Source organism: Sebastes umbrosus, chromosome 24, assembly GCF_015220745.1.
Source record: "Sebastes umbrosus isolate fSebUmb1 chromosome 24, fSebUmb1.pri, whole genome shotgun sequence".
NCBI lineage: Eukaryota > Metazoa > Chordata > Actinopteri > Perciformes > Sebastidae > Sebastes > Sebastes umbrosus.
In genome coordinates this window covers 13,127,075-13,141,536 of record NC_051292.1, presented here as the reverse complement: position 1 = coordinate 13,141,536, position 14,462 = coordinate 13,127,075, and the positions used below count along the sequence as shown (strand labels likewise).

Sequence of the window (14,462 nt, the reverse complement as noted above, 5' to 3'; positions counted from 1 at the left end):
TTAATAATACCTGCATGTGCATCATGCATATACCACAGTAACTGGAGAAATACAGAAAGAAATCTTGCAATGGTTTTGTTCATAAATTAAGGGACTAATGAAATAGGTCAAGGCAATCACAGACAACATATATTTGTTTCCTGTTATAATAAGAGATTTAACTGCTTTAATGGATTTAGAAGTGAATATTTAAAGTGTAGTTTAGGCTGCTGGTTCAGTGAACTGACAGCCTCTCACCACCCTGACCCTAACTGTGAACGCCTAGACTGTATAGCTCCTCCCTTGGCTATATAACTCTAGTTAAAGTGGACTTCCATCAGATTACTCCCCACTGCATCCTCTTGTTTCACCTCCTCCTCCTCCTCCTCTGTGAAGAAGATGCTGGCCACCAGCGGAGGTATAAGGACGAGCCTGTCTCTGTGGATTATTCTCCTCTTCAGCTCGGATGTGTGCGCCAGGAAGCAGCGCGAGGACCCTGATGATGATGCTGAGACCTGGTCGGAGGGTGTTTCCAGGGCGACGTGCTCCTCGCGCTGCCTCAGTCTGCACAGTGTGGCCGCGCGCTCCTCTCCGCTGCAGGTAGGACCCGATGGATGGATGGAGCCATGGATGACTTATTAATATGAAGGTTATGGCACTTTAAAAGGCATTCAAACTAGAATAATCAGCACATTTTAGGGGCCAAGAAATAATAAATGTAAAACTATAAAGTTGGATAAATATCATCAGTGTTGGCAAAGCTTTTTTATTTAATTACAAATGCACTTAATTGATTTTCCATAATATCCTGCAGTGTTTTGGCTGTTTGAATGTGATTTTTTTTTTCCTCTTTGGCAGCAAATCTTTTAAAACAAAGTATGAGCTCAACCTGTAGAGACATGAATCCCAATGCGCAGCATATGTTACGGTTAAATGCCAATGTAAGTAGATTAAAAGCAGACACAATGTTTACTATGATTCATAATTTGATTTGAAAACTGTAGTGAAATGAATGGAAACTAGTGTTTGCCTTGAAGGAATCAAAGTACAATACAGTGATGTGTGTATAACTGTACCTGTACCTACAAAAGCATTGGTATAGTCCTTTAATTTGTTTGCTTTCATTACAGCCTTTTTAAATACTTAGATTATTAGGCCAAGTATCCACCATTAAAATAAATAAATAAATAATAATGTATTTCTTTTGTTATTTATTCAGTTAACTGTCTGTGAAGTTATTAGTCATTATAAATTATTAATATTATTTATTATAGCATCATTGATAATATAATGTAACAGTGTAATTATGTTTGTATTTTTGGAGAATCCTTCATAATATGTATCTTTGATGAGTCACTGCTTTAAAGAACCACTGACTCAAATTTAATTTAAATTAATCAGAACTTTGAGATTTGAATACTAAATATCACAAAAGAATATACAATACCAGTCTAATAATATCTAAAAGACTGGTATTGAATAATCAATTTAAATATTTATGGGTATAATTGAGCTGCATAAAGCTAAAGGTAATACATTTTTACTCAAATGGACTTGAATCAATCTTGAATCTTAAAGGTCCAATATCGTACTCATTTCCAGGTTAATACTTGTATTTTGTGTTTCTACTAGAACATGTTTACATGCTGTAATGTTCAAAAAACACATTATTTTCCTCATACTGTCTGCCTGAATATTCCTGCGTTCACCCTCTGATTGTAACGCTCCGTTTTAGTGCATTTCATTGGAATTGCAACGGTATTGGGTTGCTAGGCAACAGTTTGGGTCCATGTTTACTTCCTGTCAGCTGATGTTGTTTACATACACTACAACAGGAAATAAACTGGGAGCACAATTAGAATGTTTACATTGAAAACCTTGTAATGGTCTTAATATTTTAGATTTGTGACATCACAAATGGACAGAAATCTTAACGGCTTGTTTCAAACGCGCAATTTCTGAATATGTGTATTTCTCCGTATATTGAGCGTTTTGATAGTTTAACAGTATTTATATAGTACTTAAAACTGCTTTATAATATAAAAGACATGAAAATCTCACTTTTTACAATATGGGACCTTTAAATAATTTCAGACATAAGCCTTTGTTAAAGCTAGGGGTGGCAGCGGTCTTGACTGTAATAAACCCATCCAATAATTTGTCCCGAATGTAATGATTGGACGAGCTACCTACTTGCCCCATAGCAGCAGTTTGAACTTGAACTAAGGATCTCCACCAGGTAAATAAAAAGACCACAATAACTTTCTTATTCTGTGTTATTATTAAAAAAATATAAATAATATTCAAATCCCTGCGACCCTTTTGACCAACAGGGATGCGAGCAGAGGCTTGTTATCCTGATTATATTATTCATACAGATCCCCCCCTCTGTCAGTAACTATCTCTTCCTGTACACTCACTTAGAGCAATCATGAGTGCACCGAATGACGGTCCAGTCCACAACCAGGACACATCAGACTAAACCATGAATGCCTGCGGTGCTGTCTTGATATTCCTTTCCTTTTATCTCCCTAAACCAAGAAGTAGACTGCAGGCTTTAGCTCCACGTCTTCACTTAACTCCTCAGACATCTAAAGCATCACTCATCCATTCTCGGTCTAACAGTGCCCAGCATTCAGGCCAAGCGAGTCACTGATGGTTTTGTGCAGCGCTGATGTCAAATCATTGGCTGCTGGAGTGTGAAACACACTCACATTGACCTCCTCGTGGACGTGGGTGGGATGATGGGGGCTGGGGGATGTCTGGGTCAGGCCAGACTGGGGTAATCAGGAACAATATGACTCTGTTGATGCTATATTTTATTGCTTTGGTCCATTCATAAAAATGTTGTGACCAGTACAGTATGAATGATTCAGGGGTCCAGCTGAACCGGGGGTCTGGAACATGCAGTGGTTTATGGGTATTTATTGTGTTACAGCCGTTGTTGAGCTGTGTCAGTTTCTAGCGGTACCCAAGTCACCATTTTAATCTACATTTATGTTGCACCTTCACTTTTATTGTTTGCAATGTGTGCTGTTTTTAGGTCTACACATGATGCTCCCATCAGGCTTTTCAGGGATGACACCAATCACGATATCAAGATGAGATAAAGCTTTACTGATCCGGTTGTTGCAGCAGCACAAAGGCATTTGATTTGATTTATTACCTCAGTAAACATTGTAAACATGAGTTTATGGTCTCAATCTCTAGTTTCAAGTCTTCAATGATGTTCATTTAGTGAATTATGGTCCCATTTAGAGTCAAATAGACCATAAAGCAGAGTATGCTTTAGGGCGGGGCTACCTTGTGATTGGCAGGTCGCTACCACGGCGTTGTCCGGTCTGGGAGTTTGCCTGCGTTTTCGTCTTTCACAGTGTGTTTTCAGTTCGTGAAAGTTAATTATAACCTTTTTGGTTGCCTAGAAACGTCTTATTCAGTGTTCGGTTGTACTTAGCTCCACCCTGTCGTGTCACTTCTGGTTACAAAAAACCAAGATGGCCACGGCCAAATTGCCGAACTCGAGGCTCCAAAACGGCAGTCCACAAACCAATGGGTGACGTCACGTTGACTTTTGGTGCCTTCAAATGAAACTCGTGAGCTCGTGTTTACAACACGTGAAGTCGTGTACACGATATGTTTGGTGTTCAAGTGGTTAAGTCGTGAGAACACCGCTGCCAGGCAACGGCAACGTTAACGTTACTGTCGGCGTCTAGAAGCCACAGAGGCTAACAATTTAGCAAGCAAGCAAGTGGGTGACATAATACAGTAAATGCAAAGCCATAATGACAAAGGAAAAAGATGAGGCCGCTGGGAATATCAACATTTTCCACTGACCAAGAAAAACAATATACGGCTAAAATTACAATATATTAACTGATTATGCACCAAAAAGTGAACTTCCATAACTTCCGCCTTTTCTGTCAACATGAAACACACTGAAATTTCAGAAACTTTCCACTTCCGAGGTCGTGAATACCACATGAGGGGGCGTTCATATACGACCCCATTTGAAGGCACCATTAGCTCCACCCTCTTGCGTCGCTTCTGGTTGCAGAAACCAAGATGGCGACGGCCAAAATGCCAAACTCGAGACTCCAAAACGGCAGTCCACAAACCAATGGGTGACATCACGGTGGCTGCGTCCACTTCTTATATACAGTCTAATTGTCCCTCAAGCAAGTACACATTTACTTACCTTGTTTTTACATCATCAATGCTTTCAGAAAAGTGTGCAACACAAAATTATTAAAGAATTTACACCATGCAAGTGTAATTTCAACAGAAAAATTGGCATTAAAACTACATTTTCAAATGGGGTCAAAAGACAGGACATGATAGGTAAAAATGCCCATCGTCATTACCAAATATATTTGTAATTAATCAGATAGCCACGGACTAATCAGTGCACTGGGGGCATTGATCTGGGCCGCTGCCCGTGTGGCCTTGTTGGTAAGCCGGCCTCGCCTCAGGCTAAGAGTGGTCTGCCATGTTGGAATAGACCGGGAGGAGCCTGTCTGGTGACATTTACTTGTTTTAGTTCATTTGGTCTGTTTGGTGATCTTTACAACCACCAATCAAGTCATTTACTCATCCCTACATGTTATTACTGCTGCTGGGAGCTGCCTGGTCAACCACTATGTAGTCTGAGCAGCTCCACTGGGGCTCAGTGTTATGATTTGCTGAAGTGCAGCTCAGTTCACAGAGAATAGGAACCTTCACCTGTTTTGATGTGTAATTGTGGTTCTTCCAATACTGTCATTAGTTGTAAAATGAAAAAAATAGATGCAAAACACTGAGCTCACAATTGCATATTTAATCCGTACAATGGACTTCTGGTGTCAATATTATGTGAATGGCTAGCAAGATAGGGCTCACAATATTCAATAGTTTTCTTATTGTCAACAAATCTGGTAAAAAGACCAAAAAAAATAATACGGAAGCTCACATTTATTGTGACCGGCAGCCAGAGCTACGATAGCACCGGACTAAACTGTGTATAAATGCATGCTGTGTCTATCCATATTTGTTATACTGTTTAGGTTATGAATACACTGTTCTGTGTTTACTTAACAAACCCAAAGAGATCCGAGAACAGGAGTGCTGATTAGACATCGGTTCTCCTCTGGAGTCCCACTGAAAAAATAAACCCACTGTACTCCCGTCTCATGTGGCTTGACCAGTGATCCTGGATCTGCACTCATTATTTTTCAGCTAACAGCCTCAGGCTCTCAGCAGGGAGCCATGAAGGACATCAAGTCCCACAAACTGCAGAGGAAAAGCAGTCATTTGTCTTTATACAGAAAAATAGCAGTTTTGCTGTACAAAGTGTGAACTCTGTGACGTTCTCTTGACAAACTGTAATTATATTGCCTGCCGGTGAGCTGTGACTGTAACCTATAAAAAGGACATTAAAATGTATTCTTCAGCACTTAATGTAGTGAGACCGGCTTTCTCATTTGTGGTTCTCTCTTTGTCTCCTTCTTTATTCTCCTCTTCAGAATAATGGATCCTTGGGCTGGTGTCACAATCATAAACAGTGCGCAAAGGTAGGTAACCAGTGATTCACAAACTTTTTTCAACCACAGCATCATTCATAAAGGTCATTTCAATTCATTATAAATGTAATTTATATTTATTTTAGACAGAGAAAGGTTAAGAAGCGTGTGCTCATTTGTAAATAATAGTAATAGTCCACAAAATATCCATACTATATTCATTCATGGAGCTCTTCAAGTCACTGCATGTTCTACAACACTGTCCTACATATATTTCAGAATAAAAGCCTCGTGTTAACAAATGAAGGAATTTTGTCCACAGAAAAAAAAAATGCCTGAGGGCTTTTATTTTGAAATGGAAACAGGAAGTGTTGATTTAAAAATAAATCTTTACTTTTTTCACATCTGTGACATATTCAACAGATGTCTAGACATTGAAACTGTAGTAATGTTGCTGATATGATGTCAGTATACAGTCAGTAGATCACTTTCACTGTCTGTTGCTGCTGTGAGACGCGTTCCCTAACAGTTTTAGTTATATAGTTATATATATATAGTCTGCTCAAGTTCTATCCTCTCAGAATTTATTTTTTTTTTCCATCATTTGCTCCAACAGTCACTATTTCTGACTGCTGCATAACTGCATTTTAACAGGATTTTAATATGGTGAATTTATTGCTTATTTTCTCTGCTTTGATATGTTTGAAAACGTCATATAAAAACGTAACTCATGCACATGTCGCCATATTTAGTTATATTGTGAGACGATATTAAAAGTTAAAAAATGGAAATAAATGTTGCCAGAACCTTAAGGCACCCCAGGGTGCCGTGACCATACACTGCTCTTCACTTTAACATGCCTACAGCACAATGTGCATGTTGATATCATCAGTTCCCTTTAGCTGATCAGTCTAAAGATAGGAAGTCATGTGGGACCGCTGGTGTTTTCCAGTGTAATAAATCACTCCACCTGTGCACAGAGTGTGTGTCACCTGGATGTGCATGTATGTGCGGCAATAAATCACTCCACATGCAAACCAGTGACACTGTTCTGTGTGTGTGTGTATGCAAGTGTAAACCTGTATTGATGCATGCTGCTGTACTGTAGTGGTTATTACCTATTCCTCAGCTCTACCATTCATCACCAAACCTGCCTTTTTATCCTCTGACGTCCGATACATCACACCAGTTTCCCAGCTAATACATCAACGCTCTTATGATATTACATTCAAATCATAAAACTTCCCCCCGGTAACTTTCATGAAATTATGCTCAGATGATTTCATTTCACATCCACTGCGCGGACATCGCCCCGTTTCTATAGATATTTAACAGCCCCACCACAAGGAATATCGTCTCCTTGTTGAGCTATGGAGATATTAACGCGCCCTAGCAGCCTCTCTCTTTGTTAACCACGCGATCCTAGTGATGGGTAATTGTGATGACATGTTAGCGCATCAGACATCTCCCCAGCTGCATTATTAAGAGCCTCTAAAGTGAGACATCACTCAGGCCTTTTTAATGCATGATCACAGGGAGGAAAGGGTTTCATGGTCGGCGTGAATTAGCTCACGATACCAAAGAGCTGCTTCATACTGTCGTGTTAAATACAGCATTTTATTAGTACATTTTGGTTGGCGTTTCATTGGCGGATCATACATGCACGATGATTATATAACATTTTAGTAATATCTCTTCATGATATTATAATATACATAAAGCTGCCAATCAATTAAGATATGTAAAAGCAAATTAATCACACATTTGGAGCGTCATAGTTCGTATGTAGCCGCGGAACGCCTTGTTTCTGATAATAAAACTAACTATAGGTGAGTTATTCCGGCGTTCTCAGACTGACATTCAGGTTTTTTTATCTGCACTCCTTCCATAGATAAGAGCAGTGTTATCCTCTAGTGTCTTTTAGTTTGGAGAGTCCTCCAAATTACACTGCTGTTTAATGGTGGTTAATTGTGAAATGAGAGGCTCTTTCAGCCTGATGTTAAATCGATGCAATCCTCTGAGGATATCGCTGCGTGCAATTTACTCTGGAGCAGCTTGATCGTCTGTTTGCTCTTCATCAACAGCAGAGCTTTAAAATGTGGACGTGGTAAACGCCGTCGGAGCTGCTCTGCGATGACGAGTGCTCTCCGAAGCATCGCCGCTGCGGAGGTCGGGGCTGTATCGGACACAATCTCCTGTATTTTGGGTGGTTCGTTTGTCGACATTGCAGCTGATCATCCTGGTTTGAATTCTCATGATTGGCTGTGGAGGCATAAACTACTTTTATAACGTTTAATCTGTTTTCAGTAACAAGCATTGGCTTGTATTATTTCAAGGCTAAGTTAATCCAAATCACTACTATCTGCATGTTTGAATGGGGCAAACTTTAAACCCTTTTGGAATGTGTTCGATCTGGCAGGAAATTTAGTTTAAAACATTGAAAAATACGAACTGGCATTATTATCTTGCTGTCTCGTTTGTATCCATGAATGGATGAGGAGAGACTAGTTGCTGAGGTCGAGGAATATCCCGAGCTATAGTCCGAAAAATGTCCCAATAGCCCGTTATACCGAAGCACTGTGTCCTATCAGTTTTTGTAAAATCCCGAAACCGACAAGCCAACGTTCACACCCCCACTCGCGTCGTGATTTGCTAGCTGTGTGGAGGTGAGAAAAGAGCCAGGGCTTGACCTTCTCTCTCAAGCTCAGTTTTCATTTGTTACACAACAACTTCTGTCACTTTGCATGTGAACAACCGAGTGCATATGAATGTCTTCCAGGAGATCTGAAAATCACCCCGCCCTTCAACGTGGCTGTTTGGATCAGTTCTAAACACTTTGGATTCCTGACGTGGTCGGACATACCGGTTCTGATGGTCCCCATAGTGTTAGTGTTAAAGCAGCAGCAGCAGCACCAGTGATGCTCTTAGGCTAGAAGTTATTTTTTATGTGTGCAACGTCAACCCAATCTAGAGTCAATGGGCTGAGCGGGAACATGAGGGTGAGGCCAGAGAGAGACAATTAATGTGCATGTGCAGTGGGTCGCACAACATGGAAGCAAACCAGGACAGCTTTTTGTGCTCGTGCGCTGACTGAGCAGTTTCAGATGAATGGGCGTCATCTCGGACTTCAAAGTAGTTTTAATAAAATACCTGTGGTTGTAGTAGCTATGGGTCAGAGGTGAGGTGAGAAAAGTTATTCCTAATGTCCAGCAACACCTGATTCACATGTCAATTTCTGCTCCAGTCTTTTCAAAATAAACTGCTATCTTCACAGGAAACAACCTAGTTAGGTTTAGGCAACAAAGCCACTTAGTTAGGTTTAGGAAAAGATCGACTTAGTTAGGTTTAGGCAACAAAACCACTTAGTTAGGTTTCGGAGAAGATCGACTTTGTTAGGTTTAGGCAACAAAACTAAAAGGGGAATTTTTTCTTGCCACTGTCGCATAAGAATGCGTAAAAATGCTCATGGGGGATCTCTTGCTGGGTCTCTAAATTATAGAGTCTAGACCTGCTCTATAAGAAAAGCGTCCAGAGATAACTTGGATTTGATGCTATATAAAAATGAATTGAATTGAAACCTACATAGGTTCGGGAAAAGATCGTGGTTCAGGTTAAAATAACTCTGGAAGTGATAGAACTTAACTACGGAAGTTACATGACAAATAAATCAACATGGACTTCTGGTTTCACACGGGTTACGAACGCCGGTCTTCTGGGCTAAAGTCTTTTTTGACGCACTCCAATCCACTCCGACCTCCTCCCTAATGCTGCGTTCATTGCTCTTTATACTTGGTTCACACGTACATGGATTACATATGAATTGATTTTGTGGGATATACACAATTTACAATGTATTACTTGTCGTGGGTATAGCTACGAACACCCCGTAAGGTTCACTGTTTTGGTTTTATTGACATGAATGTAAAACAAAAACCCTGGTTGAGTGTTAAATAGAATAGATGGAATACTGTATAAAAGTAATGAATATAAATTATATACACTTTAGATACAAATGAACAATGAACCATACGTGGGCAGAGAAGGTATAATTGTATTTCTGGACACTTTGTCGTCACTCTCAGGGTTTTGTGTTTGACTCTTAACTTTGCAGTAATGTGGCAATGCCAGTATTGATACATCCCTGTCCAGCTCTGAAGCTCAGAGAGGCCTGATGAGAAGCTTGTTGAAGCTTGTTGCTGTGAGACAGCACCATCACTTTGGCTCGTGACCATTTTGGCCCCGTGTCGTCCTCGCGGGCCCCGGTGGTAATGAGTGCTTGTTAATCCTTCTGTCACTATCTCCTCCAGGCAGACAGCCATTTGCAAGTGCCAGAGTTGATTAGTGACACACTCCCACACAGTCCAGTTCAATTCAGCTCTTTAAAAGAGCTTAAAGATGGCACTATACTGTAGCGTCGGAGCCACGGAGCGACATCGCGTGTATTCACTGACGCTGGTGTCTTAGCGCAAAACTTAGACAATTGGCATTGAGCGTGGTGTAACGACTTCTTTCAGTAGCACTTGGCAGCCATTAGTGGACTTCAATACTCCCTACAGCCTTGTTGTGATGTCTGACTGAGAGCCACACATCCCTTTCCTTCACTCCTCCTCACAGCTCACATTTTCAAAACGTACAAAAGCACTTGTGAAATAATTTGCATGCGGTTTGTTCCTTGGGAAAAGCCAAGGTCTTGTCTGTGGATGTTTAAAGGTCTGGAACACGTTCAAAGACAGTGTGAAGTTGTCGAAAAAAAAAAGGAAGCCAGAGACAAACAGGGGGCCTGTTTTCCTCTCCGAGGAGTTTGTCCCGGGCAGCGAATCAAACGGCGCCGAAGCACCGACAAGAACAGCATTTTGCACGGTCAGCAGAGAAGTTGTTCGCTCCATTATCTCCGGTTGGTCATGGAGGAGCGGTGTGCAACCACACATACACACACCACAGTTTTACACTGCAGCCAAATAAAACACAAGTCACGTCCTGTGACCTAAAAGAAACAGCTTGGATCCCAAACCGTTTCCAATTTGGTTCTAAATTCTGCAGCGAGACAAAATATCTGTGTTGTCTTCGCTACCAGTTGGGGACTATAGGTGCTTTCACAAATCACTCTCAACCACATCACAAAGTTTCCCCCCGGTCAGCTGTATTTTTCGGCGTAGTGGAATGAAATGCTTGATTTGAGCTTGAAATGGGGCGGAAAACTAACTGACGCGGGCACGAGAGTGGGAACGTCAGTCTGGATTAGTGGACAAGTCCTCCTGTGGAGACCAGAGTGGGGAGATGGGAGATGGCAGGGCTGGCACAGGGCTATCAGACATGCTTCAAGGAGTCTTCATCGTATAGCAGGAAGAGCTGTATGAACAACACTGTGTAGTCCATTTGGCAGCGACAACCCAACCTCTCCACTCTAAACCTGCAGCATTTTAGGCAGATAACATCAAAACTAGGGCTGTCAATCAATTAAAATTGGCGATTAATTGCAAATTTACATTTTTTACCTGTTCAAAATGTATCTTAAATGGAGATTTGTCAAGTATTTAATACTCTTATCAACATGGGAGTGGGCAAATATACTGCTTAATGTAAATGTATGTATATATGTATTACTGGAAATCATTTAGCAACACAAAACAATGACAGATATTGTCCAGAAACCTTCACAGGTACTGCATTTAGCATAAAAAATATATGTCTGTAAAGGGGAGACTTGTGGGTACCTAGAGAACCCATTTTCATTCACATGTCAGGAGGTCAGAGGTCAAGGGACCCTTTTGAAAATGGCCATGACAGTTTTTCCTCGCCAACATTTAGCGTTAAGTTTGGAGCGTTATTTAACCTCCTTCGCAACAAGCTAATTAGGGTTACCATGGATACATTAGGTATTCTAGTTTCATATGATGCCAGTATCTTCACTCTGGCTTTAAAACTGAGGCGGTCCGTCGTTTTTTTTAAGAGGTTCATTAAAAATCACAAGTTGCGTTAGTGCGTAGTGGCGTTAAAACCAATTTGCGTTAATATTGTCGTGTTAACTTTGACAGCTCGAATTAAAACAATCATATAATAATCACAATTATAACTTATATTTGTGGAATCTACTCTAATATGTTGGGTTAAAGCAAGGCAATGTAACATTGACAACTGTAAAATAACACATTGTCCCTCTTATAAGGAAAAGTTGAATTTATATGCAATAAATGCACCCCATTGTCTGGTATCACCAGTAGTTTGTGGCTAATATTAGCTTATGTTAGTAACATTTAGATAGATTTTGCTGTAGACTGAGTCAGTTCTCAGACTTGATATCTTTTCTTAAGTGACACTATGTTTTTGCATTATCCTGAAGTTGAGAATACAGAGCCGATGTTCAGAAAAAAATTACTTGCTTAAAAAAAGAAACTACAATATATATGATATATATATATATATATCGCACCTTGCGTTTATTATTGTACTCACCAAAGTTATAGCTGAGATTTGGGAACATTGGGAAACAGTCCGATGGGTAAAGCAACACCAGCAGTCAGTCGGGGCTTGATGTTGGTGTGGTGAACGCAGTGTCACAGCTAGTTAAAAACGTAAAATTAAAGTGGAACGACGCACCAAACAATAAAGGGGTTCTGTGTGATTTTAGAGAGGTTTATATGAGTGTGACTTCACCAAATGAAGTGACCAGAATATTATTGAACACAAGTGCATTGAGCTGTCGCCCTTGCTCGGAGCAGACACGCTCATTCTTGGCACCAGAATGATGCCGCTGGATTGGCACTGCCACTCTACCCTTCACACTGGGGCGCTTGGCGAGTTACCAAGATACCAAACTGGTGCAGCTGACGAAATACAGTGACCTCAGGAAAATCCCAGTCCGCTGGTGCACAGAAAAAAAGTTGTATTCCTGTATTAATGCCAGCGTGGCAGAAATAAAGATGGTGACTGTTTATAGCCATCTGAAGGCTGCAGGTATCTGCTCCATCTGAAGTCTCAAACTGGAGCCATGTTGCTGCTGTGAATACACAATTACACAGAGCAGATCTGCTGGCTAAATGTTGTGCAACCAGCACCAGACTGTTGTATAATAACCACAGAGACCTCAGTGCTTACAGTCCATGAGCCAGGGGGTTGGTCGTGCCAATTTGGAGGGACCATCAAACAATCAATTTTTATTTATTGACCAGGTCTCATAGTGATTTTTTTTTTTTTTTTTTTTTTTTTTTTTAAAGGTCCCTAGTGTTGGAAAATCCAAGATAGCATTGCAGCAATGGTTGCATTCTATGTGCTATTCTGTGTATGTTACCCTCTTTTATACTGGCTCTATGTGTAAAATAGTGAAAAAACATGGAGGAATTGTATTGATGGGATGAAAAAAAGGAGTGATAGCACATAGAAAGCCAACAATGCTGCGATGCTATCATGCATTTCCCAACACTAGGGACATTGGACCTTTTAAATATATCAATATTCAGCCAAATTTTGGGGCTCTGGTTCATGGACTATTATGTGCACAACAAACTTTGAAGTTTGATTAAATATTCTGCACAGTTTCTCCTGCGAACAACAGGCGTGTTGGAGACGAACACAATGAAAAACAGTTCACACAGTGAACAGAGCAATTAAAACTTCTTTCTCAGCTAATAACTCCCTCCAGGACGTCCGCTCCTGCCAGTCCTCCACCGAGTGTCTCCGTCCAGAAAACACTGGATAACTGGAGCAACATCTGACCACAGCGCTGCCTGGAGCTCCGCGTTTTTTTTTTTTTTTAATCACCTCAACCAATCACTAAACCAATTGAGTTTTAATTGTTGGTCTGGAATTGGATTCACCGACAGGAATTAAAACACTGCTTTTCACACCAATATCGTAATATGTGTATTTTATTGACAACATAATTTGGAATAATTGGATTGTTACACAATAAGAAGCAGTGGAAAACTGGCCTATACGTAAGCTGTGACTAACCAGATGTTCTGGTCTGATTTGGAAGAAGAAATATTGTATAACTTGTATTATTTTGTCTGTAAAGTGGAGCAGCTGTATTAGAGAAGGCCTCTTCTCCACCAATTTATTCATAGTTTCCGACAACTATTCTGCATCTCCACACACAACGTAAACACAATTACATACATCCGTTTCACAACATGCTACAGGAAGATACGGAAACCCAGTCCCTTAGGTCCTGTATGCTACACAGTCTCAAACAGTTTAAAGCATGTCATTATGCATTTTTGGACCAAACAGTTATAAAGTAATAATAATATTAGTTTATCTATTATTGAAAACAAAAACATAAAACACTACAATTATCAGAATCCATCAGTGACTAAGAGGGATAACGATGGGATGGGACTACACTGCACCCTATTCTTAACGACAAGAACAATGTACAGTGCAAATCAGTAGTTAAGAAAAGCTTATACATACTATATATAGGAAAGCCTTTTGATATAGATAAGTCTTTAAGTGGGATTTAAAACAAGATACTGAGTTCCTCAGGCATGTATATTCTGGGGCAAGGCCATGAAGGGCTGTAAAATCTTAAAATCAATCCTAAAACCAATGGGCAGCCAGTGTAAGGTCATTAACATTGGAGTGATGTGTTCTGAGGACTCCCGGCCTATACTGGGATGCTCCCCACAAGAACTACATACTTTCAAGGGCCTTTTTCGCCAATAGGAACACTGAAAATAGCACTGTATTTCCCCCGGCGCATTTAATAAAGCCTGGACTTCGCTGTCCATTTTTCCGTGTTTTCTTCGGGTTGTCAAAAGTGGCGCTTGCCGGTGTTGCATTGGCTCATGTGTTCAACCAATCAACTTACGTCTTGACCATCGGTCTGGAACCAATCACTACATCACTCATGGTTCCTCTTGTACTGGGAGAGTACCCACTCTGAAATAGGAGCTAAAAAAAGTTCCTCAAAAAGGCGTTCGAAGAACTACGACCGTTCGTGGTCCGAACACAATAAAAAGGGAGGTTCTTAGAAGTATGAAGAAGTCC

At 40.5% G+C, this 14,462-nt stretch overlaps 3 protein-coding genes across 5 annotated transcripts in view; all 3 read left to right on the top strand.

Annotated features, from left to right (window-relative positions):
* Positions 1 to 14,462, top strand: part of LOC119483833 — a 233,425-nt gene that overhangs the window by 199,351 nt on the left and 19,612 nt on the right. The window lies entirely within an intron of this gene.
* The window catches only part of LOC119483763 (NACHT, LRR and PYD domains-containing protein 12-like), a 542,841-nt gene that overhangs the window by 520,139 nt on the left and 8,240 nt on the right, over positions 1 to 14,462 (top strand). The gene's annotated exons all lie outside the window — the stretch shown is intronic.
* The window catches only part of anos1a (anosmin 1a), a 115,573-nt gene continuing 101,456 nt past the window's right edge, over positions 346 to 14,462 (top strand). The window contains exons 1-2 of the mRNA XM_037762257.1: positions 346 to 579; positions 5,478 to 5,525. Of these exons, the coding sequence (XP_037618185.1) occupies positions 379 to 579; positions 5,478 to 5,525 (249 nt within the window). The 5' untranslated portion in view covers positions 346 to 378. The remainder of the gene's footprint in view (positions 580 to 5,477; positions 5,526 to 14,462) is intronic.